Genomic DNA, 25,971 nt, shown 5'->3' with positions numbered 1-25,971 from the left:
TAGCACCGAATGAGGCATTGAGGTGGGATTCGGTAAGGGAATCCTAGTAGCAACCCCTTGTCTCATTAACTATGTGCCAACATAGGAGCCCTTGTAGGCTTAGGCTAATGGATCCATAAATAGCCCTTAAAGTTAAAGTTAAAAAAATGAATGAAGTTGACGGAGTTCTACTTGGCAAGTAGTCTCCCCGGCCAACGTAGGGGGTTATGTTGGATTCCATGTAATAGCTCGCATGGTCTTAAATGTCGGTTATGGTTAATTTCCCACAAAATGAATGTTTTAAAGGATATATATATGATTTATTATGCATACATTAAATTATGTTCCATATATATGCTGCCGCGTGTCGCTCCTCCATTGGCTGCCACGCGTCGTCTTTTTCCCTTCCTCGCGGGTTCGTAATCTCGTCTTACTTTAAGAGCTCATGTAATCCGTACTACGTAAGCTTGGTATATCCTTAAGCAACTTAAGTGTATAAGACTCTTAACTTAGTGTCTTACGTAGGTAAATCGAGTCCTACGACTCATTTCTTAGCCTCCAACTCTTTCCGTATTCTTATGACTCTATCTCCAACCTCCCTTCTCGCGAGGTATCACAATCTTCTTTCCTTAGAGTTATTTGATAGTGTCGTAGCTTATCCGGCTCACATGATAGTGTCTAAGGAACTTAAGAAGACGTTCCGAGCTCAAGAGTGCGGGGTGTAATACTGATTTTGCTAGTGAACCAAGAAATGTACTATTGGGGTTGTGTGTAGATGGCTTCACACCATTCTCTAATGCTGCCTCACCTTATTCTTGTTGGCCTGTATTTCTTACCACGTACAACCTTCCTCCTGAAATGTGCATGACAAGTCCGTACATCTTTCTAAGTTGTGCTATTCCAGGTCCTCGCAATCCTAAAAGTTTGATTGATGTCTATCTACAACCATTGATAGATAAGCTTAAACAATTGTGGTTTGAAGAAGTAGTGACTTACGATATATCAACTAAGCAGAATTTTGTTATGCGTGTTATTTTAATGTGAACTATTAATGATTTTCCTACATACGGAATGTTGTCTGGTTGGATGACTGCTGGAAATCTTGTTTGTCCTCATTGTATGGAACAAAGTAAGGCATTCACCTTAAAGCATGGCAGAAAATATTCATGGTTTGATTGTCATCGTCAGTTCTTGCCAATGAACCATGAGTTTAGAAAGATGAAACATGCATTCAAAAAAAATAGGGTTGAAAATGACCCTCCACCTCCATCACTGACAGGACATCAAATTTGGGAGAGAGTTTCTCAATTGGCTAAAGTTACAGAAACTCCACTATCTAGACTTCCTGAATATGGTGTTGAACATAATTAGACCAAACAGAGCATATTCTGGGAGTTGCCGTATTAGAAGGATAATCTCCTACGACATAATCTTGATGTGATGCATATTGAGAAAAATTATTTTTGACAATTTGTTTAACACGGTGATGGATGTTAAGGGCAAAACAAAAGACAACACAAGAGCTAGAATGGACTTACAGGAATACTGTAGGAGAAAAGAATTGTGGTTGCAAGAATTATAAAATGGTAAAACTGTCAAGCCTAAAGCCAATTATTTATTCACATTGGATGAGAAACGTGATATATGTGAGTGGATTAAAAATTTAAGAATGCCAGAGGGATATGCTTCGAATTTGGGTAAGCGGGCAGATCTGAATGAAGGAAAGTTAATAGGTATGAAAAGCCATGATTGTCATGTATTCATGGAAACATTGATTCCTATCGCTTTTAATCATCTACCTGACAGGATATGAAAGCCAATCACAGAGGTAAGTCTTTTCTTTTGAGATTTATGTTCTGGAAAGTTATTGGAGAGTAGTTTAGATAGGATGGAGGAAAATATTGTTGTTATTACTACAAAGCTAGAGAAGATTTTTTCATGTGGTTTTTTTGATGTGATAGAGCATCTTCCGATTCATCTTGTTAAATAAGCCTGCCTTGGAGGTCCAGTTCAAACAAGGTGGATGTATCCATTTGAGAGGTAATATTTTTCTTATATAAGTAATTAATTTATTCTTCTTATATATACTATAATTATTAGTTAAAATATATTTAGGAAAATTGGAAGCTACAAACAAATAATTAAACAGAGAAGAAAAATCGAAGGCTCAATTGTTCAGTCTCATATTGTGAGAGAAACTGGTGACTTTTATTCCTATTACTTTGGGGATGAAGTTTCATGCAGGAGAAATAGGCCTAATCGCAATGATGAAGGTGATAGTGATCCGATGTATCCATCAATTTCAATTTTTAATCATTGTGGTCGAGGATCTAAACAACGTGGAAGACGAAGCTTCACTAACATGGAAAGACAATCAGTTGTGATCCATGTTCTGCTTAACTGTCCATAAATTCAGTCATATCTTAAGAAAGTGTGAAAATAAATTATCAAATTACATATTAATAACTGATTACTAACTATCAAAATTGTACATATCACTATCAGCACGTTCGTAAGCACATGGAGCAATGAAGCCATATATACGAGCTTTTCCAAATGGCTAAGGGATTATGTAAGTGTAAAAGCTTATATTGAATCAATAGGTATAATGTTTTCACCTTATAGTAAATTGTATTATTTTGAAATCAATTTGTAGGTTTATGATGAATACTCAAGTGTCGAACATTCTCCATTTGTGAGAAAGATCGTATTCGGGCCTGCATCTCATATTCATACAATGAATAAATATTGTATGAATGGTTTTAAGTTTCAAACTGAAGAAGTTTCTATGCACAAGAAAACCAATAATAGTGGTGTATGCATTCAAGGTGATGTCGATGGTAATGGCCAAATTGTAGAATATTATGGTGTCATTCAGGAGATTATTGAAGTAACATATTCAGGTTGGCCTAAACAAAGATAGTATTGTTTTGGTGTAAGTGGTTCGACCCATCACACAGAGGCACAAGGGTGGACCAACAACATAATATAATTGAAGTTAAGCACACCAGACAAAACGGAAGTTATGATCCTTTCATCATTTTCCAAAATGCTAAGCAAGTCTATTACGCTCCATATCCATTGCGTAGAGATAAGGCTGATTGGTGGGCTGTTATTAAGACAAAGCATGTGGGAAGAATTGAAATTGAGAATGTATTAGATGTGGCGTACCAAAATGATGTTGCACTTGTTCAACGACAAGTTGATGTTGAGTTGAAAACCACACTAGAACATCCTCAACACATAGTAGAAGAGGTTTCCGATGATGAACTTATAATGACAAATGTTGAAGAAGAAGTAAACGAGGAATATGAATTATTTGAGGGGGAGTAATGGATTGACAATGAATATGAAACATCTGAGGAGGACGAATGGAAAGATGACGAAAATGAAACAAGTGAGGAGGAATAGAGTGGTAGATTATCACTAGTATGTAAGTTATTTATTTCTCTAACCCTAAATTTAATCAACTATGTGGTTTTTAAATATTGTATTGTTACTTTACATGCAGATGTCATCTGGTGATGGTGATAGATCCCGGGATCATCATGGTGTTATCCATTCTAGTAGAAGTAAAAATAAGTCTAGGAGACCTGTTGATCCTGAGGATATTCCAGGACATATTTCTTGAGCGTCGGAGATGCAGCACCGCCGAGCTAGTCCTAGTACACACATTCATGTTGTGCCTTTTGGGACTATGGATCCTTTAGTTTACCATAGTAAGTTCCGCCGACCACGCGGCACTTCTTCTTCTTCACAGGTCAGATATACTTCATATGATCAGACCTACCAACTACCCACAGAGGTTATTGCTCGACCCCCTAGAGCATCATCTTCTTCTACTCCATCTCCCGGATCTCAGTCTCCTCACATATCTAATCTGAGACTTAGAGATTCTAGTGTTGAGACTGACACTCCCACAACATCACCTACACATTCTTCTGTTGCTAGAACAGAGGCATTACATGATGTGTCTGGGTTAGCTCCTAGGCAGAGGGACAGACTTGGGAGAGTCATGATTGAGCCTGATGGATCCTCGTAAGTTTAATGTTTTATTTATTTATTTTATTATTGCTAGATTAATACCTTATTGATGATATAATTACATGTTTATTATGTGTCTTACAGGTGGCATCCTTCGAAAGATGCTGCTAGGGCTCTTCAGGAGAGTGTTAGGAGGCTATATATTGAGCCCTATCACTCTTGGCGGGAGATTCCAAACAATATTCGCCAGGCAATGTTTAATGAATTCAAGGTATATATATGTTTAAATCTAGTTTTTTAAGTTACGTTTAATATTTTTACTATACTTTACTTAACTAATTATTTCACGTTATTCATTTTTTCAGACTTTATGTACTTGGGAGTCAAGGTACAATATGGTCATTGCGATCACTTTTGAAAGAAAAGCGAGCGCCAGACTGTCTAGCTGGCTAAAGAAAGCTAGGGATGATCGGACACCTTCGAGTTGAATGATGCCTCATATATTTGAAGAATTATGCCGGTATTGGGATACCGAAGAATTCAAGGCCTTGTCCGATCAAGGAAAAAAAGCAAGAGCCAGCCTAAAGGGTGGCTCTTGCACACCGGAGGTGCAAAGAGTGTTAGTACGATTCAGAGGGAGATGGTAAGGTTTTAAATTTTAAGTTTAAATTCATTTTCTGAAATAAATTATTTCACAAAATATTATTTCATTAATTGTATTTTTATTTATAGAAAAAAGAATTGGGACGCACTCCCTATCGCCATGAAGTCTTTAAAAAGACTCATGTGAAGAAAAAGACTAATGAGTTGGATCCGGATGAGTGGGTGGAGGAAAGGGCCGAACGAGAGCCTATGTAAGTTATTTAGGATATATTATAGTATATTTTGATTCTAAGTTTTATTTTATATATATATATAGTTTGATTATAATTTTTATTTTCTAATATGCAGCAAGATTATGAGCGGCACGTACGTGAGATGGGAGATTCGGTTCAGCTAACGCCTGAACAGTCCACTCAAATTTGGAAAGAAAAAGTGGTTGGAGGCAGCCACAAGGGCCGAATATATGGAATGGGCTCTAGGAATAATGTACGACGATTCTAATCAACTTTAGAAGGTATTGGATCATCGCGTCAAGCCGAGACCATTGACGGAGTTCAGATAGCTACAATGTCTCAGCAAATTGCAGAACTTACACGTGCATTGGCAGAATCAGAGAAAAGAAGGATCAAGGATCAAAAAAGTATGAATGAACAAGTTGAGCAAATTAAAGAACAAGTGTTCAACCTCGCCCGTCAGCCTCCGCCCCGTTATTCAAGAGCGTCCACTCAGGATGATTCCGACGATGGTGATGAATATATAGCAAATAGTCCTTAGGGTTCTCTATGTTTGTTTATGAACATTTTAAATTTTTTTTGTTAACTTTGAAACACTTTAAATCTTTCTAAATTATGATTTTATTCATTTTAAGTGTTTAATTATGTTTGTTATTATGTATTTTGCGGATTTTATTTGTTGTTATTTGTGTTTGAATGGGCTGATTTGAATACAATTGAATTGAATTTTGATTGCAGGTGGGCAGCAGAAACTGCAGGTTTCTGCTGTCAAAAGTGTTGCAGAAAAAGCGACAGACAAGGTCCTTTAGTCCGTCGCTTTTCTGTTTTTTTTATATTTTCCAGAAAAACGACGGACAGGGTCCTTTAGTCCGTCGCTTTTCTAGTTTTTGTTTTTCTATTTTTCCAGAAAAGCGACGGACTAAAGGACCCTGTCCGTCGCTTTTCTAGAAAAAATTTAGATAAACAAAGCGACGGACGGAGACTAAATGTCTGTCGCTTTGTATTAAATAATTTCTTTTTTAAAAAAAAACAAAAAGACGGAGTCCGTCATTTTTTTTATATATATTTTTTAATTAAAAAAATTAGGAGCGACGCAGTCCGTCGTTTTTTACGACCCTGTCCATCGCTCCTTCAAAAGCGTCGAGCAAAAAAGCGACGAAAGTGACTGCGTCGCTTTTTCTTCTAGTTTGACAAAAAAAATGATGCAGTCCGTCGCTTTTTGACAGTTTTTTAGTAGTGTAAAGTCGCGTCATGTCATATATAATCACTTCTCTCCAATACTTTTTCGAACTACCTTTACCTCTTCTCGTACCTATTATATCCAACATCTCGCACTTCCTTACTAGGGCGTATGCGCATCTCCTTTCATATGTTCAAATTATCTGAATCTCATTTTCCGCATCTTGTCCACCACGGAGCCCACTCTCAGCTTATCTCACATGTGCTCATTTCTAGTCTTATCATTCCTAGTATGCCTACTATTACTATTATTATTACTATTATTATTACTATTACTATTATTATTACTATTACTATTATTATTATTATTACTATTACTATTACTATTACTATTACTATTATTACTATTATTATTACTATTACTATTATTATTATTATTACTATTACTATTATTATTATTATTACTATTCTAATTATTATTATTACTACTATTACTAGTATTACTATTATTATTACTATTACTACTAGTATTGTTTCTTCTTCAAATTATAGTTCATACCAGTTTAATAAGTTCTTTATGTATTTAGTCTTCAAACAAATAATGTTGAATTTCATTAACAACCAATGGAGGATCAGAATTAGTTGGAGTAAATCGATTTAATAGAAATTATTTGCTCTAAATTATAATTCTCAACACAAATTTTTCGATCATAATTAGGACCTATTTTGCTAGATATACACTTACAAAGCATGTGTCCAGAAACTAGTAAGAAGAATTATTGTGATGTATTTAGCAGATAATACTTTTTTTAATCATCCAACTACTAGATGAATTGAAAACTTAACATCAATAAACAAAACGTAAAATATTACTATGCAAGAAAGGGGAAATTATAAACACCAGTGAATTACTGTGCGAGTTTTTAAAACTCAATGAATAAGTATTTGTTTTTCTTCAAATAAACAGGCAAGTATAACAGGCAGATAAATTAGCAAACAAAACAAGAATTGTTTATCGTAAAAGAACGGATATATAATAGAAAATTGTGGATTTGATTGATATAGAACTCTGTATTTGTAAGAAGATAAAAAATGTCTAACTCAATCCATCAAGACTTATAGTTAAGTTGCACTGGTAAGAACAGCGGATCCATGATTTCAAGGTAATGGTGCCTCGGGTCGGGTATATGTTGCACTAGCCATTCGTGAAGTATGATAGTAGTGTGTATCTAGATATAGCTCAATTCGGTAGAAGTTAATCTATTATAGGTTAATTCGATAATTAATAGGTTTCTGATTTTATTCTACAGAGAAATTACTTTTTGTTTATCAAAACAAGGAAAAAAAGCATTTTCAATAGGGTAATAACACTTTAAAACAAAATAAAATATGATAGTTGTTGAAAGTGGAAATTGAACTCGCATCAATTTCCACAAGAGTAATAGCTGAGCAGCAACTAGACCAGTGATCCAATGAGACCATGTATGTGGATGCCTAGTTAGATGCATATGCACGCGTCTTTCAAGATATACACATCTATATATAGAAAACTTTCAGAGCTTAACAGTGCCCATGACCCCCTACCTTCCTGCCTTCCACCTGGGTGAGAGTCTCACAATTAGTGTGGGTTCAATTCTTAGTCAACCTTTCCCTTTCTCCTTCCCTGACGTAAAAATAATATTTAACACGAAAAATTTCTCCATCCAAAATAAGAGTTGTAGTTGGTAACCTCAAAAGTGATCTACAATTAATCATACCACTGCAAAATTTACCTCATTTTAAAGTCTTTACACTGGAGTGCTATATGAACAAGCTTCAGCTAGAAGGATTCCAAGAATTTAGATATTTTACATATACAGACAAACCCACGTGATGAAGCAAAGACAAACCCCTGTAGTTTTATACAGGAATACAGACACAAATGCTTACCCAGAGACTGTAGCAAACTAAAAGAGCAGCGCCCAATCTTGTAAGAATCACAGCTAAGACAGTCTGATTGCCATTTCTTGAAGCAGTGCCCGCTTCTGTGATGTATTAATTACTTGATTGGATTCAGCATTCTCAAGCACATCTGCAATTATGGCTGCTGCATGGCCCAGAGGTTCTTCTGCTGCTCTCTTAAGCATAAAGGCCTATAAAACACTAGTGTTAGATGCAACAATAAGGCCTCAATCCCAAGCTGGAGTTGACTGTATGAATCCATGTCGCTCCATTTAAATCAAGTCATGGTCCAAAAGACAAGTGCCACGAGTGTGGGGTACCAGCAGCATAAGTTGTTTAGTAATCTGAAATGTCACCACCAAACGAAAAAGGAGAAACACAAGGAACCAAGAGAATTGGACATTATGACAACTTTGGCCGAACATCATCTTAAAAAAAGAGGGGGAATGACAAAGAACCAAGAGAACACCATAACAGCCCAAACAGGATAATCTGCAGAAAAGGGGTTTTCAACTTTGCAAAAGGTGCTACCTTAGTGGAATTTATCCAGAAACCATCAATCATTTGTTTTTGTATTGCCCTGTGTTGTCTCACAGCTGCAGGGCCAATTTTCAAATATGCTGACACACAAATGGACTATGCCTGAAGACATCAATGATATGATGAGAAGCTGGTATGGAAGGGGTATGTCAAAGGAGCAGTAGAAATGGTGGAGAACTATCCCAGCCATTATTTGGTCATTTGGTGGACAATTTGGAAAGAGCAAAATGCAAGATGCTTAAGAAGATACAAACCGGTTCTACACAGAAGCTAAAAACAACTGGTTTCTTTTTGGTGCAAAAAGGAATTGGTTGGTGATGAAGAATCTCTTATTTTTTGTGACAGTTTATCAAAAAACAAATTGCTTCTAGACATACTTGAATCCATGCTGTTAGACTGATGTGAAAGCTTGATTCATTTTGTAATTATGTAAATCTCGCGCGCGCGCACAGATATATATATATATATATATATATATATATATATATTATAGCTTTCAATATAGTAAGGACACACAGCAGAAGAAATACAACAACAGCAGCATACCTAGTGTAATCTCACAAGTGGAGTTTGGGAAGGGTAGAGTGTACCCATACCTTACCTCTACCTTGTAGAGATAGAGAGGTTGTTTCTGATAGACCCTCGACTTAAAATAAAGCATTTCCAAGCAGTTTGAAAAAAAAAAGAATAAAAAATGAATACAACAATGAAATAATGTTAAATGGAAGCAGCACAAAACATACAGAGGAAAGAACAATAATGCCAACAAAATAATGAGATAATCGAAGTACAAAGAAAAAACACAGGTGATAATCGAAATCGAAGAACAAGAAACTATGAGACTCGTGATAATACCACTGTAAGAAAGAAGGTCCAAGTAGTAACACCGATCCTATCCCGTGGGAAAGTGAGAGAATGCTCAACTACCAACCCCTAATCCGCAACCTCCAAACCCGCTTATCTAAGGTCACCTTGATAAGCTCAAGATGCGCCCTTTCTTGTCTAATCACCTCCCCAAAATACTTCTTCAGCTCCCGGCAGAAGAAATGAATGATAAAATTAATATTTCTCATTCCCACCACTTCCAAATCACGAGAGATCTTTAAACCCATGATATTATGGTACTTATTAGTGAATAATGCAGATATGCCAAATCTAGGGGTGTTTATCGAGTGGTCTGGTTCAGTTGTTTTACATAACGGTTTGGCTTATCCAGTGTTGTGAAAAAGCGCCGAAGCGCTCGCTTTAAGCGTAAAGCGAAGCGAGGCGGGGCCCTAGCGCTTCAATACCGTGAAGCGAAGCGATTTCAAAAAAGCGTGCACTTCATGGGAGAAGCGAGAAGCGCGCTTCATGAAGAAGCGAGAAAAAAGCTCGCTTATTTGGAAAAAGCGGGTACTGAAAAAAATAATCTCGGTATTAAAAAAATTATAGAGAAAATCATTCATATATTTCTACACAAATACTATGATATGTTTACACTCACAGTTTCTAAAGGTTCGATTTGGTACTCCTTCCGTTTCAATTTGATTGTTTGATTTTGACTTGATACAGAGTATTAAAAAAAAACTTCTGAACCTTGTGATCTTAAACTAAAGATATATTAAATGTATTTAAATATTTTTTAATCTTGTGGTTTTAAGGGGAGTACTTTAAGGGGCAAGGAAAAAAGAGTAGCTACAGATTCAAGTTCAAGTTCAAATAGAAGTAGAACTCTTGTTGATGAGTCCTCCAATGAGGAAGAAGATGAGGACCAAGTATAACCCTTGTTGATGGCACTTCAAGCGTTTGAGGATCTTGTTGAAGAATAGGATGTTACTCTCTTTGTGATTTGGTTATGCATTTGCTTTATATGTTGTTACTTATGAGGATTATTGACTATCTATTTACTTTTTAATCCAAGTCTTTTGAGTTCTTGATTATTTATCTATGCATATTTTATATTTTTTATTTTTATACTAAATAGCACTTTTTCTAAAAAAAGCATACGCTTCACTTCACGCTTCTCGCTTCTGTGAAGCGAGCCCCCATCGCTTTTTTCCGCTTCTCGCTTCTCAAAACACTGGGCTTATCAGATTTTACATGTGCTAAACCATTACCAAAACAATAAGATATTGGTTTCTTTGATTCGGCTTAATGGCTATCGATTGAGTTATCGGTTAATCGTTCAAGGAACTCACTTTAGCATTTCCACTAGAAATACGATTCTACAAATGGAGAGACAGATATGCAAAACTTAAAGGATTGCCGATCATGGCCATCATATGTGAGCTTGCTGCTAAGATCTTTTTTTTTATTAGTGTTTCTACTACAAATACAAATGGAGGGACACGGACATGCAGAAATTTAAAAAAATGCTAATCATAGCCATAAATAGGTGCTTAATTTGGGGACCACAGACAAATGAAGAGTGATGTTGCCACAGAATTTAAAATACACCAAAACATAATAAAAATGAAACAGAACAAAAATATAATATGGGAGAAATAAATTTTCTCAATACTTGTGTGACAGATAACACAAAAGTTGCTAAAATGGATACTTAAGTTGTTCTAAGGGAAGCAACTGAAATTCTAATTTAAAAAACAAAATTCTCGATATAGAGAATGTTCAATGGGCCATAAAAAAACCGTTATGTGGTGTTTATTTAGCCAAGATGACTTTATATAGTCACGGGTAATATTGTAAATTCGTAGGAATTAACGGGTTATCCGATATAAAATTTAGACAATCTGTACCCGAACCGATAACCCATTATTTATAAAATTCTAAACCACTTCCAGATCGTTAATCCGATAACCCGATACCAATAATGCAATAACAATTTTTTGGTTGAGTTATCAGTTACGGTTTGGTTTTAACACCCCTACTTAGATCCATGTTTCAGGGAACAAAAATTTAACACGGAAGAATTTTAAGGAAGAAGACCTGTCCATGATGTGTTATCGTCAATGTACAGGGTTGCTGATTCCAAGGTTCTCCATCTACTTGAACAGGAAATGCAGCAAAGAGTTGAATTTTTATCACTTGCCCTTGAGCAAGCCTCCGAGCTTTGGAAAGCCCCACCTGATTGCAACAACAATGCTCTTACCACAGAAGTTTAACATTTAAATGCAACTGAAAGATCAAATAAACGATAATGAAAATGTGCCAGAAACAATTGAATTTGTCTAATCAGATTCAAACAGTAGCAGTTGATCACAATTCAAAATAAACCATCAAGAAACAACAATCATCTGTTGCTCCTTCACTGTTTACCTACGCCTTAAACTATTTCTGCAACAGCTCTTGCCACAGAACTACTGGACTACCAGATATCATTATTGGTCAGATGCCACATTGAGATATGAACACAAAATAACAGCTAAGTGATTAACATCACTAAAAACAGTATTGAAACATCTCCAGGAAACAAAGCTTTAAAATGATGATAATTTACTACATTAACATCATCTCTAGGATCCCCTAAAATATACCTGCAGCTTCCCAAGATGCCAGGTACCAGAAATGCTAACAATCTCCAGCATCTTATCGTGCATGGATTGAGGATCAAGATTATCATAGCTCTCATCTTCATTCTGCCACAAGTCTACTCCGCCCATGTAGCTCCCTATATTAGCTACAAGAACACCCTCTGCATCCTAGAAACGGAAAGAGCGTGATCATTTCACATCTGATCAATTACCTAGTAGTTGTATTTTAATGAATCTCCAGACAAGAAAATTGACTGTATATATGACAAGAAGTGAGCATGTAAAATGACTTAAAAGTACCAAGTTTAAAAAAAAAACATATGAACTTTTCCCAAGAATTTTGCAGCTTTGCATTTGATAGATACCTCAGGAACCTCAATCTCAACACCATCAACCTCCACATGAACTTGCCATGGAAAATCCACAAACGTCCTATCCATGATACTCTTGGCGCCTTCTCTGGCATAAAGAACTTTGTTCATGAACTGCAAAAGTGTCTCCAAATATTTTCAGCACGGACAGAAATACACATAGATACATATATGACTTAAGTAATCAATAAGAAAAATCATCCTACATGAATCAAACAATGAACCTCAATCTCTAAGCGGTTGTTTGGTAAAGTGAGAAATTATGCAGGGATGAGTTATACGAGAATTAATTATGCATGGATTAGTTATGTAGGAATTATATAATGTGAGGTTATTTCTTGCTGAATATTGATGTATTCATATTAGTATATAATGTCTAAGTTAGACAATTTGTTTACTTTTAAACAACATAAAACTTTCTTACTACAATAAGAATTAGTTTGGTCATTTTAGCATTTTAATCCATATGTTATGCAATAACCACATTCTTTTTCCGCATTCTTTAAGCATAAATAATACATACATTCCCACATAACTTATAAATGTATTATTTGGGGGGGGGGGGGGGAACCAACCAAATGTTTTATTAATTAATGCTGATTTTGTGGAGATTAAGTTTCTTTAAATCCCAACCAAATATGGTATAAACTTGTGTTGATTTTTATGTGGAAATTATTATCTCCTCTACAACCCAAACCAAATGCCCACTAAATATATATTAACACCGAACAGACACACACGATACACAATAAAATCTAAAATAATCATTAGTATCCACAAGAAGCACCTCAAACGAGAGAGTTCATTAAGTAGCCAACCTACAGCAGGTGGATTTCTTGTATGAGCTTGAGCTTGTCAGCTTAACCCACTTTTGGAAAGAACGGAGCACAATTTACCTAATGAACTCTGCAAACTGAATTTATATTAAACAAGCAAAGGTGTAGAAGTTAATGGCTAGTATACACAATGTCATGAACACTCAAATCTCCAAATTTTTTCAATTATTTAATTAGTACAGGTTGCCCCGAAGTAATATAGTATCTAGCATCTCTAGAAGAGAAGAGTGTAAAAAGCACAAGGGTAGATTTTTTTTTATCGAATAACACAAGGATCTGTTATCACTGATGTGCATATAAAACACAAAATGCCAATGAATACAAGACACGTTTTAACTAGGAATGACAACAGGGCTGGTGCGGGGCAAACCCGCTTAAACCCGCAAAGATGTTAACCCGCCCCGGCCCACATAGACCCGCATAAACCTGCAACCCACATAAACCCGCATAGATATGGATGAATTTTGCTTGTATTAGAAAATGACACGTTGAGTCTGGGTTTGCATTTCATGGCTTATGTCGTCTTCTTTTTTTCTGAATCAGATTTGAGACATATAAAGCTTCAACTAGCTTTATCAACCAAAAAAAAAAAAACTCTTAAGTCTTTTCTTGTTTGGGTTCAGGAGAATTTGTATAAAGATGGAGAGAGGGTAGATAGAGAGTATGAGAAAACTAAAATGGTGTTTTGACAAAGAAAATGTAAAAATTTTAAAGAGAGAAAAATAAGGGAGAAATATTTCATATAATATCAATCACTAGAAAAGATGGAGACATTCTGCTTCATGTGTAAAATCTGAAATAAAATAAAATTGAAGGGGATATTTCAATAGCAATCAGTAGAAAAGATAATAAAATTCTGCTTCAGGGTATTTCTTGTTTCTCTTGCCAATTTCAACTTGTAAGTGAATTAGAAGTGCAGTGGAGTGAATTAGAAAAGTGCAACACCCACACCCACACCCGCACCCTCATCCGCACATAATTAGTTTTCCTTTATTTAGACCTGCACCACACCGCATCAGCACATAAATAAACCCGCCCTCGCCCCGCATGTGTCTAAACCCGCACCGCCGCACTGCCATCCCTAGTTCTAACAGGGACGCAACATGAAGCAATTGTTAAACAGTAGATGGGCAAGGTATATACAAGGTGAAGGAAGGGTACAAGAAGACAGATCAAGTTGAACCTCAGATAAACAACTGGCCTTGAAAGCATATTTGGAGAGGTAAAGTGGCACATTTCACTTAGCTCTTAACTAACGAGGCCGTTCTAACTATTGACAATGCAGCAATGAAGTGAATCCCCTTATGCAATAAGGGGTCGTTTGGTAGCGTGTATAAGAATAATGTTAAATAGAGTGTATTAGTAATGCATGTATTAGCAATGCTTGCATTAATAATGAAGAGATTATTTCTTATGCATTGTTTGGTTTGGTGTAATTAAAAATAGCATGCATTGCATAATTTTTTATAAAAATATTTATTTACAAAGATACCCTACAAATATGGTGGAAAAGATGTAAAAGAGGTTTTGAGGGGCAATTGGGTCTTTAACCATGCTAATGCATGCATTAAATCCTATTGCATAACTAATACTATGGATTTCCATATATTAGTAATATACTCTTGAATACACAATAGAGTGTATAACTAATGCAATTATTAGTTATACATAGCATGAAAAAGTGTACCAAACAAGGAATGTTTAGTCAGACACCTTTTCCTACACTGTAAGGTTACTGACCAACTGTAGTAGATTTTTATCAATCTCAGAGGCATCTCTTGGACAATGCCTAGTAAGATTGGTGACACTCTTTTCAATTGGGAAGAAGCTGAATTTGGTGCTAGAAACAAAGACAGATGGAGGATCATCCCTGCTTGTATTTGGTGGACTATATGGAGGGAAAGGAATACAAATACTTTGAAAATAGCAGTAGCAAAGTGCAAAAATTTAAACTTAACCGCATTTTGTTGTTCTGCTTTTGGAGTACAAAAGTTCTTTCCAATCAGCCTGAAACAATTCTAGTTGTTTTAGGTTCTATCTAGATTTGTAGGCTTAGTTTTTTTTTGGAGTTAGTGTTCTTTCCTTTTTGTAAATATGATTTTTCCAGTACTACTTAAGTACTGATTTTAATACAAATGTTACCAGTTTCTAAAAAAATAAAAAATGAGTACATTGTGTCAACTAAAAACTTTAGATCTAACTCAACCTCAAAATCTAGCTTATAAGGTGAGGATAGATAGCCCACTGACCATATAAGGAGATAAACAACATGGGATAGTAACACAAACAAGCAGAGGTCCTTGATTCGAGTCTCACCTCCAACCATTATCAAAAAGAATTTCCACGTTCTTGGTCCATGAAAAAAGAATCTACCCATCACGTGAAGCAGCGTGTTAACATAATTAAGAGTATAAGAGTGTGCTCTGACTAACAACTTAAGTTTTTAGATGAGATGATCATACACTTCAACACACTATAATTAGGTGAAAGTACCCTCAAAAGAAACTAAAAAATTCTTTGAAAGTATAGCATGAAAGTAAGAGTCAAACCTGCAATAAGGTCTAAAAGGTCTTCCATCAGATAAATCAATTATGAAAGAATAAGTTTTGAAGCTACAGACCTAGTTGGTATCAAATCAAGTTACACGGGATGATTTGGCCATGTCATTCATCGCCCTACAAGCACTAGTCCATAGGTGTGAAACTATAGTGATCAAAGGTGTTAAAAGGGGGCGAGTCAGACCTAAGGTGACATGGAAGGAAGTTGTTTCAAAAAACCTATAATTTATTGGAACCAATGCAGAAAGACAAGACACAATGGAAGAAAAAGATCCATATTTATGACTAGTAGGAATTCAGGAATAGGACTCTTGTTAGTACGTTGATTTTGAACCTATTCCTTTTCTAGGAGTATTTTGCCCTTAACATAGATTTATGCAGTAAAAATGTAGAGAACTTTTAAAAATTATGACAAAAATAATAATATTACTCATATTTATATATATTTCACTTATTTTTTACATTTATTTGTATTTACAAAAAAGGACCTAAAATGCCCATCAACTGTTCGAATTGGAACTACCCTCCATCCACCTTTTGGCCCCCAAATACCCCCGACGTCAACCCTTTGGCTCAATAATATACTAATTTCTAACGGCTCAATCACTAAATAATATCAATTGATTCATTAATTAAGTGGCAACTTCCTAATAGTTTATTTTAAATCAAGCCTACTTAATTAAAACCTCTACCCATAACCCTGTATCCAAATAGAAACTCATAACCCGATATTCAATAACCGGGGTCTTTTTTGAAGTTGAAGCATCTCAAGCTTCTCAGTTTCTTTCTTCATGTTCTAAGCTCCAATTCGATGGTTATTCATGCTACCAATTTAAAAATTAATATCACCCAACTGATTTTAACACACAAATTCAGAATTTTGAGGCAAGTTTCGTCAATTATTGCTTTAGCTCACTTCTTCAATGGATTTTTTTCAAGTATACTCTATCACACTTGAGCTTTAGATCCAAATTCCAACAGATTCAGATTTAAATTACCAGCAAATCTTGAAATCAAATTTTCAAATCAAAATCAAAGCTCATAATGGATGACCGAATTTTATGGAGGTTTCATGAGTTTCAACCCAGTGTTTCCTTCAGTATTCAACACGATCTCAACACAAACAAACAACCAAGAATCCGATTCAAACTCAAACAACCCACTTCTAACTCTGAAGCTATCGATTTCAAAGCTCCAATTTTTCTCTTCATCATTTCTGTGAATTTTGCAAAACATTATTAAGAAGTTGAACCAAGATGATAATTTATTATGGAATATGAAGTTATTATGGCTTAGGTAATCATCCTTGAAGAATCCATTTTCACAATAAAAATAAAAAATCAAATCGAATAAATTGAAGTTTTTCTAATCAAATCTTTTTGATTAGCATAACATTCGCGTTGTTATTGTTTGGAAATGGAGGAAAGGAACAAACATGAGAGCCATGGTTATGGTGGTAACGTGGTCTCTATGAAGGAAACCATGAAGAAAAATGTCATTTGTTAACCTAAAGAAGTTGTTGAGGAAAAGAAGAGGGAGAAGATGAAATGTGAAGTGGAGGAACTAAGGGTTTATTTGGGTTAAATGGAATTGGGATTTTTACGGGTGGGTCAAATAGTGGAGGAGCAGATCTGGGTAATGGGTAGGGGTTTAATTAGTTGAAGTTAATTATAGGGTGACCAATAGATAAGGGACGTGTCATAAATGAAGCTGGTAATTGGGGTTAAAATTTGGGTTGTTAAATAAGGGTTAACACCGATTGGGGGCTGAAAGGTAAACAAAGGGTAGTTTTGTCCCAATACGAAGAGTTGAAGGGTATTTTAGGCCCTTTTCCGTTGTATTTATATTTCACATTTATCGTATACTTATTGCCCCTTTAAGAATGCTTTGTCATGTTTTTAATAGTTTACTATATGTCTTCTTCCTTCTCTTAACTGTTTTGCCATGTTTTTTTCTTGAGTCATTGAAACAGCCTCTCTACCTTCCAAGATAGGAATACGGTCTGGGTACATACTACCCTCCCAGACACAACTTGTGGGATTACACTGATATGTCTTTGTCATTGTTATGATGATGACACGATTTAACTTAAATATAGAAACATAGTAGACAAAGATTCATATAGTTGACCCCAACTTAATTGGAATTGGGGCATAGCTATCATATCAAATCCACTAATCAATTTGTCATGCTTCATATCCTCTATTTAAAACAAAAAGATATATGCATTACCTGATTGTAAAACTTTTCAGGGTTTTCCTCCCTCATAGTATGGATTTCTAATGCAACCTTTGCATCGCAACCAACACCTGAATATCAGTTAACAACATTCATCAAATTCTATATCAAAGAAGGTGAGAAATTCACTCAATATTTCCAAGCAAAACATTCAACACTGTTTTAGGTCACTGTAGGTGATTTAGCTATCGCTATTACACATATGACATGAAAAAGGAAAGTCAAACATACCAAGGTAATTGTTCAAGAACTTTGGAGGTTGAAGCAGCTCTCCCTGTTGATTTAAGACTGAAACTTTCCAACGGTCAAGGATGGTTACTGCAGCTTGTTCTATATCATGCAAAAGTGTGCAAAGACCTCCTTGCCTCTCAACTGAACCCAAGCCACCTCCCCAGGAAAGAACTCGAGCCAAATCATTTCCCGTCCCAGCAGGAAGTATTGCTACTGGTGGGGGTGAAACAAAGTTCTGTTTATCTATAGCATTTAAAACCCAACCAACAGTTCCATCTCCTCCACAAATGAGAATCCGGAAGTGAGGGACCCTTCTGAATAGATAAAGACCTATTTCGGGTCCTTCTGTTGAGCTCAACTCAAAGACCTAATTAGCATATCCATGCAACATCAGATAATGACACTCATGAACATCAAATTGTTGGATCTACTGAAAGGTAGACTACACTATGAGAGTTAATAGTAAAATAGTAAATCACCTTTCATGATATTCATTACAATTAGAGCTATAGTCAAGCTGCCACAATAAGTAGAACTCAGAAATCAGCTATTCTACATTAAAACTCTGTAAAACAGGAAAACTAAACTTCTTCCTATTTTAATTCTCTCCCTTTAACTTGTTAGATACCTGTGTAAGTCAAATTTTACAATCTTCAAGTCAATTCAACTGAAAATTAAGATTGACGAGTCTCCTGTGACAAATGCCTTATATTATACTAGTCGGTTAAAAAATCAGCCTATTGGTCTATAGGTGAAACGTAATATTACCAATAGAAATGTGCTCAAACAGTTATCCTAATAAAGTATATGTGATATAACCGAGGACCAATGACCCGCGGTTCAAAAGTTGTGTTTTTTATATGGTAAACCCTAATTTGTAAGCAAAGTCATATTCCCAAGGTAGTAACATTTCTTAATATGTAAGTACGGGGTCGTTTGGTAGAGTGTATTAGCAAAATTAATGCATGCATTAATTAGGTGTATTAGTAGTACCTTGTTTGGTACACTTTTTCATGTTAGAGGGCGAACACATTTCCACGTAATTGTGCCAAAAGAGAAGTGACTAGCTAAGGGATGTTGCTCTAAATGACCTGACCTGAACAGGATTTAACAAAATGTTCAATCGCTGCCTAAGTGAACCTCCTCGCTGAGCTCCACTTTTCTTGTTTAGGAAAACTAGCAGAGGCCTAGCATCTGGAGGCAAATCAGTCAATTCATATTTCTGTTTCATCCGTATTAACTGAGACTCATCCTTCTGATTGATGGAAGAACTCCTCTTGAAGCTGGGTATAGATACAAGCTTTTTCAGAACACTTCCATGCTGCTGATCTACACTCTCTCTCTGTAAACCACCATTATAACTTGCCTTTTCCCTGTGAGTACCATTTACTTGATAAGTATCTGCGGTGCTTTCAGTGGTCGTGTTACCAATAGTGTCACCATTGCCTGTGTCAGCAGAGACCTCATTTCCATTTTTTTTGTTATTGTGTTTGTGTTTGTATTTCTTGCTTTGACTTCTAATACTAGCACGTACTGAAGATGCAATCTCATTGGCTCCTTGTGTGATAGAACTCAGCAGTCCACCAGAGGATGTCCCAGTTGACTCTTTGATATGAAGAGGCGATAAAATAAGCCTTCTGAAAGGGCCAAAGTCACAAATATCACCTGTTTCATTGAACATATTAGCATGGCAATCAATGTGAACCAGGCGCTGACACCATAAGCAACACCATACAGGGGAACCCCCAAGAAATGAACTGCTGCACGGCTCTTCACAGTAGCTGCAGAAACAGGATTCATCTGGTTGATCTGCTATCTCTGTCCACCGAACTGCCCACTGATGTACCACATGCTTATATCCAAACACTGATACACATTTGCAATCCTTAAGAGCACTCGATGAGCAACTAAGATGAGCTGCTGCACCACAAGTGATGCAGCAATTAAAAAAACTCTCTGACGCCACCATCGGTCCAAGAGTTTGAGATGGAGACATGGACTGTAAGCAGACACAGCAATTTAAACTTTTCCCTCGAGATATGGATTCCAGAGTCCAAGTATGAGGAGCTACAGGGACCTTATACTTGGCTTTCGGGTTTTTCTTTGACCTAGCTATGGCTTTCATCCAACTAATGTTTACGTTCCTTCTCCATTGGAAAGCTGTATAAAAGATAGTGAGAATTCCAATTAAACCAGCAATGAAACAAGAGAGTAATAAGAACCATGATTCAGCCATCTCAGAGGATTTTTTCCTGATCCAGCTAGGAAGTGGAATCTCTAATTCTCGATAGTCTTCGATTTCCTAATTCTATATTCCCATAATGTTCACAAACATCTGCAGAACATATCCTAAAGTAACAAATTAACAGCCAGAATGGGTATTAACCCAACATAAATAACTGCATCATGCAACTTCTACAGAAAAAACCATTTGAAGCCCCAGAAGCTGGTTATGAGTTCCCTGAGGTTGATTACCTTGTTTCCCCAATAATCACATATGTTCCAGTGAAGTACTCAGGTAATGGTGGTTGTACACTCCAAACTTGCAATTCTGCTCATTTTGCTTTCCCTCTCAAAGGGCTTTAAACTTTTCGACGAAGGTAGCAAAGCCAAGAAAGTACCCTGCAATAAGAAAAGGATTAAACATGGAAATAAAATAAATTAAACTATGATACAAATAAGGGTAATAAGGAAAGAAATTAAACAAGGAAAAAATGTAGTTTATGTATAGCAACAAATAAAAGGAATAAGAAAAGGGACATACAGGAGGAAAGGAAATTAAACTAAGGAAGTAACAACTAATGTTATTCCTAATGTTATATAAAGGGAAATAACAACTCGTATGAAAGGACATAAGGAATAACCCGTGGTACTCCCCAACAGAGTCATCATGTTGTCACGCCTCATTTTCCTCACGTAAGACAAGCCAGGACATGTCACACTGCTCTTTTAGAGGTTTAATATAGAAGGGTCGCCCCCTAACATGTTAAGGTGCGTAACGGCACCATTTACTACTACTAATTGCAATTAACTCTATTTTCAGCCTCGCCATACCCTGATCTCGCACTCTCTTACACTTAACTTTAATTTAACTTTATGGGTTATTGATTTTATCATTTATTTTTACTCCTTTACATTCAATTCGCCACCAAAATTACGTGGCATACATTTTACTAACAATTTCTTTTCCTTTGTGAGATGTTAAAATTCATGGGGACCAGCTAGTACACACTATGTGGAATAGAGAATAATCAAAGGATGGATATTCTTGTACATGACGTTCAAAGGCTTATACTCGTGGACTACCATTATTGTTCATCACTCGGCCTTTGGAATTATTTTTGGTATTTCCTATAAATTTGACACTTCACAAACAAGGTTAGTCTCTAGGTCTTCACAACCATTACTTCCCTTTATAAGTAGTTATGTGTGTAGTATTATGGTGTAGATTAACTTCCTTTTGATACATTTTTATGTCACTCGTACCAGTGTTGTGAAAGACGATCGCCTCATCGCCAATGACGAGAGGCAAGGCGACGCGACCATTCATCGCCTATTAGCTTTGTGGCGAGGCGATCTTTAAAAGGAGACACCATGGTGACAATGGCGACGAAGGCAAGGCAAGAGTCGCCTTTTGTATTTTCTTTAAAAAAAGGTGACCAATTTAGGATTTTAAAAGTTAAAAAATAATTTTAGGATTTTCTTTTCAAATTTGCACAGTTGCACTCTTAGACTATGACTGTGAGTCTGTGACTGTGACTCCAACCAGTCGACTCGATTAGACTTCTCCGGCGACCAGCCAAACTTTCTCGGAGACTCCAAAGTCCAACCAATATATATTTCTTCTTTTCTTCTTCTTTTGTTCTTCAGGTTTCTTCTTCCTCTGTTTCTTTTTCCTTTTTCTTCTTCAGGCTTCAGAGTTACTTCTACCTGTTTTGACTTTTGTTCTGTTTTTTCTCATTCAAGTTCTACTCTTTTAGTTTGTATTATCTATTTTTAGTTTTTGAGTTGAAATATTTGCTAGTATGTTATTGCTATTGAGATTTTGATTATTTATATATGCAATTAAATATTTTATTTTTTTTGGTATTAACAAGGTGAGGTGCCTTGGTGTATGTTGTTCGCGGATGACATAGTCCTGATTGACGAGACTCGCAACGGAGTTAACGATAAGCTGGAGGGCTAGAGACAGACGTTAGAGTCTAAAGGATTTAAATTGAGTAGGACCAAAACAGAATACTTGGAGTGCAGGTTCAGTGGCCTGCCGCGTGAGGCTGACGGGGAAGTGAGGCTTGGTACCCAGGCCATTCAAAAGAAAAGAAGCTTCAAGTATCTTGGGTCTATTTTATAGGAAGATGGGGATATCGACGACGATGTTTCACATCGTATTAGTGTAGGGTGGATGAAATGGAGGCTCACCTCCGGATTGCTGTGTGACAAGAAAGTTCCACCAAAACTCAAAGACAAGTTCTACAACGTGGTGGTTAGATCGACTTTATTGTACGAGGCGGAGTGTTGGCCAATCAAGAAACTTCATGTTCAGAAGATGAAAGTCGCGGAAATGCGAATGCTGCGATGGATATGTGGGCATACTAGGATGAATAGAATTAGGAATGAAGATATCCAAAACAAGGTGGAAGTGGCATCGGTGGAGGACAAGATGCGGGAAGCGAGACTGAGATGGTTTGGGCATGTGAAGAGGAGAGACACGGATGCTCAAGTGCGGAGATGCGAGGAGTTGGCTATGGACGGTTTCAGGAGGGGCAAAGGGAGGCCGAACAAGTATTGGGAAGAGGTGATTAGACATGATATGGCACAATTGCAACTCACCAAGAACATGACCTTAGATAGGAGGTTGTGGAGGACTTAGATTAAGATAGTAGGCTAGGTGGCTTATCTTTTCACCATAGTAGTAGTAGTTTTGCTCATTTGTTTATTAAGATTTGATTTCTGCATTTGATTACTGCTTACATTTGTTGGTCAGGTATACTTTGGTATCCTATTTATCTATAGTAGTTAATGCTCCTCTCTTTTCGGTGTGTCCTACCCTGACTTTCTCGCTCTCATTATTCATATTTTTATATTATTTTTGATATGCTTAGTTCTATCTAACCTTTGTCTTGTTTCCTTGTTTTTCCTCTCTCGTTCTTCTCTCTTAAGCCGAGGATTTTTCGGAAACAGTCGCCCTACCTTTCTAGGTGGGGGTTAGGTCTGCGTACACTCTATCCTCCTCTAGTCTCTCCAGACCCCACATGGTGGGATTATACTGGGCTTATTGTTGTTGTTGTTGTAATTGGTGCCACACTTCAAAAAGGTGAGTACCTCGTTGCGCGCCTCGCCTTGTGGCAAGGCAAACCCTTGTTGCCTTTTGGCGCCTTTCGCCATCCAAGACACTGGTCAGGACATGTGACAACTCTTTTAAATGTTTAAAATAGAAGAGTCACCACCTATGACCTAACGGATTAAGGTGCGTTAGGGCACCATTACTAATAATTGCAATTAACTTTGTTTAATTAGTCTACATCACCAAAATTGGATAAGGGTTCAAATTACCTCAAAAATAAGATGTTAAACACCTTTCGATGTCTACAACTGTGGATTCGTACCAGATTTAGAACTATGTAGAATAAGTGATGAAGAAGACAAAATACACAAATATGTTATTCATATTTTGAAAATAAAGTAAAATAACCTAAAGCAAGAACAAAACATGTTTTAAAAAAAATTGATAAATAATCCCCTAAGTTCTTGCAACATAGCCTCCCTTTGGATTACAACAAGATAAGAAGTATTCCCTCCATTTCAATTTGTTTGTCTTGGCACGGAGTTTAAGAAAGTAAAGAAGACCTTTGAATCTTGTGGTCTAAACTAAAAATACGAAGAATGTACCAAAATGCCCTTTAATCTTGTGAATTTAAACATGTCATGTGGAGAGTTAGAATTTAAGTATTGTCAAAAAAGGAAAGAGACATTCTTTTCGAAACGGACTAAAAAGGAAAGTAACAAACAAATTGAAACGGAGGGAGTAGTTCACTACTACTCCCTTCTAAAAAGAATGATGAATTTTCAGAGTAAGAGCTAAAGGAATCTACTTTTGGCTTCACTTTGGACATTGATTACATAGTTACAAATTACACATAAAGTACTACAAAATCACAACTTTATCATAATATAAAGTATTTAGAAGATGTTTGAAAGAAATCATGATGAAACAAATATTAGTTTTCTTCCCTAAAAAGTAAGTACAATATAGATCATGTTTATGTTTGTAAGCATATATAAATTTGATCAAGCGGGCAGATAGTAGTACCACCTAAAAAGGTATCAATCAAACTAACCCTCAATAACATACTAGTACGAATCCTCTATATCCATTTCACTCTGTTCAGATTATATCATTTTCACTAGAACCAGAGTTTCTCGAAATTACGTTAATCACAATACTATGATAAAAGTTTACAACCAAACTCAGAAAAGGATATAAGAGAAAAATAAACAGAGAAAATTGAGAAACATATCACGATGTTAAACAAAAAAAAAATTAAAATCTGATGACAAATCGTAAAGAGGAAACGGCATACCAACAACATGTCAATCCGAGAAAGTGTGTAGCAAATGAACAAAATAAGAAGAGATCAAGTGATGTCTTTTATCTCACCTTTGTCGCTGCAAAACCCTAGCCTGTGAAGAATCAAAGCAAAAGTGTAGTGAAGCAAAGCGAAGCAAAAAAGTGAATCTGCTCTTCTCTATGCCGCTTTAAGCAAATGGAGAATTTAAATATATATATATATATGGCCTTCTGTGATTTTATCACTTAAAGTTATTAAAATACATTATTTTAAAATTCTTTGATTATGTTTGTCTTTCAATCGCGCTAATATAGATAACACATTACTATTCACATCAGATATAAATTATCATTTTTTTTATTACAAATAATATATTTAAAAAAAAATTCAAACTCATCTCCAAAGCTTTTTTTTTCTCGATTTCTTTTCAATTTTTCTTCTCTTCCCAATCTTTCATCTATTTTGCTATTTAGATCTTATTTTATTTTCTTTGTTTTTTTCTTTGTGTTGAAGAGGAATTAGAGACAAGTAAAGCTTTGTTATGGTATTTTATTATAAATTTTGTTATTTAATGATGGTGATAAAGTGACTAAAATAGAGGGTTAGAGAAAGAAATGAAGAAGATGGTCAATATAGAAAAATTCCAAAAATGATATATATAAAATTGCGCTCAAATTTGAAAGCATCAAACATATGTATTTCAAAACCCTATCTAAAATCCAGCTCTATTTCACAATGAAGAATCTCTCTTTTTTTGTCATTTTTCTTTTACCCAAATCTAAATAAATATTATTTTTCTCAAGCATACCAAAACTCTCAAACGATAGAAAGAATATGGGAAGAGAGAGAGGAAGAATTATATGTAAGAGTATGAGAAGAGATAGAAGAAGTGTGTGTGTTGGTGGTGGGGGTTGGGTGGAAATTATGAGGAAGAAGAAGAAGCGTACAGTAGATTGTGGGTAGGGAATTTTTTTTAATTATTATATTTTTTCCTTTTAACTTTAATATTTCTTTAAAATAAAATAATTGTCTTCACTTGCTTTTAAACGCTTATAACCATGCTTTTTAGCTGATTTAGCAAAAAAATGTCACATAACCTTGGTCAATAATCAAAGAAATTTAAAATAATGTATTTTAAAAACTTTAAATATTCAATTGACAAAATCATAAATAAAAAAATCTAGATGATAAATGAAGCTAAGTAGAAGAGCTTTCAAGATTCTAATGAGGTAACTTGCT

At 35.7% G+C, this 25,971-nt stretch overlaps 1 protein-coding gene across 2 annotated transcripts; it reads right to left on the bottom strand.

Annotated features, from left to right (window-relative positions):
* Positions 1 to 7,699: 7,699 nt before the first annotated feature.
* Positions 7,700 to 25,621, bottom strand: LOC129889386 (diacylglycerol kinase 1-like). 2 transcript variants are annotated; one of them, XM_055964771.1, is made up of 8 exons: positions 24,745 to 25,621; positions 19,260 to 20,785; positions 18,164 to 18,530; positions 17,927 to 18,003; positions 12,295 to 12,414; positions 11,933 to 12,097; positions 11,385 to 11,522; positions 7,700 to 8,110 (listed from the first exon to the last, which is right to left on the bottom strand). In XM_055964771.1, exons 2-8 carry the CDS (start codon positions 20,397 to 20,399, stop codon positions 7,961 to 7,963), a joined length of 2,157 nt encoding a protein of 718 aa, XP_055820746.1. In that variant the 5' UTR covers positions 20,400 to 20,785; positions 24,745 to 25,621; the 3' UTR covers positions 7,700 to 7,960. The 2 variants fall into 2 exon arrangements, with proteins under 2 accessions (XP_055820746.1, XP_055820675.1); XM_055964700.1 differs by having other exon boundaries at positions 24,822 to 25,621.
* Between the last annotated feature and the right edge of the window lie 350 nt (positions 25,622 to 25,971).

The sequence above is a fragment of the Solanum dulcamara genome, chromosome 1 (genome assembly GCF_947179165.1).
Source record: "Solanum dulcamara chromosome 1, daSolDulc1.2, whole genome shotgun sequence".
Lineage (NCBI taxonomy): Eukaryota > Viridiplantae > Streptophyta > Magnoliopsida > Solanales > Solanaceae > Solanum > Solanum dulcamara.
This window is presented reverse-complemented; position numbering and strand designations above follow the sequence as displayed.

Bases quoted from the DNA above. Each gene is read 5' to 3' on its own strand.
- LOC129889386 (XM_055964771.1), bottom strand. From the start codon at position 20,399: ATGGCTGAATCATGGTTCTTATTACTCTCTTGTTTCATTGCTGGTTTA. The intron at 12,415-17,926 runs GTAATGCATATA...ACACTTTTGCAG, and splicing joins CTGAAAAGTTTTACAATCAG to TTCATGAACAAAGTTCTTTA. The intron at 11,523-11,932 runs GTATATTTTAGG...TGTTGCAATCAG, and splicing joins GGCATCTTGGGAAGCTGCAG to GTGGGGCTTTCCAAAGCTCG.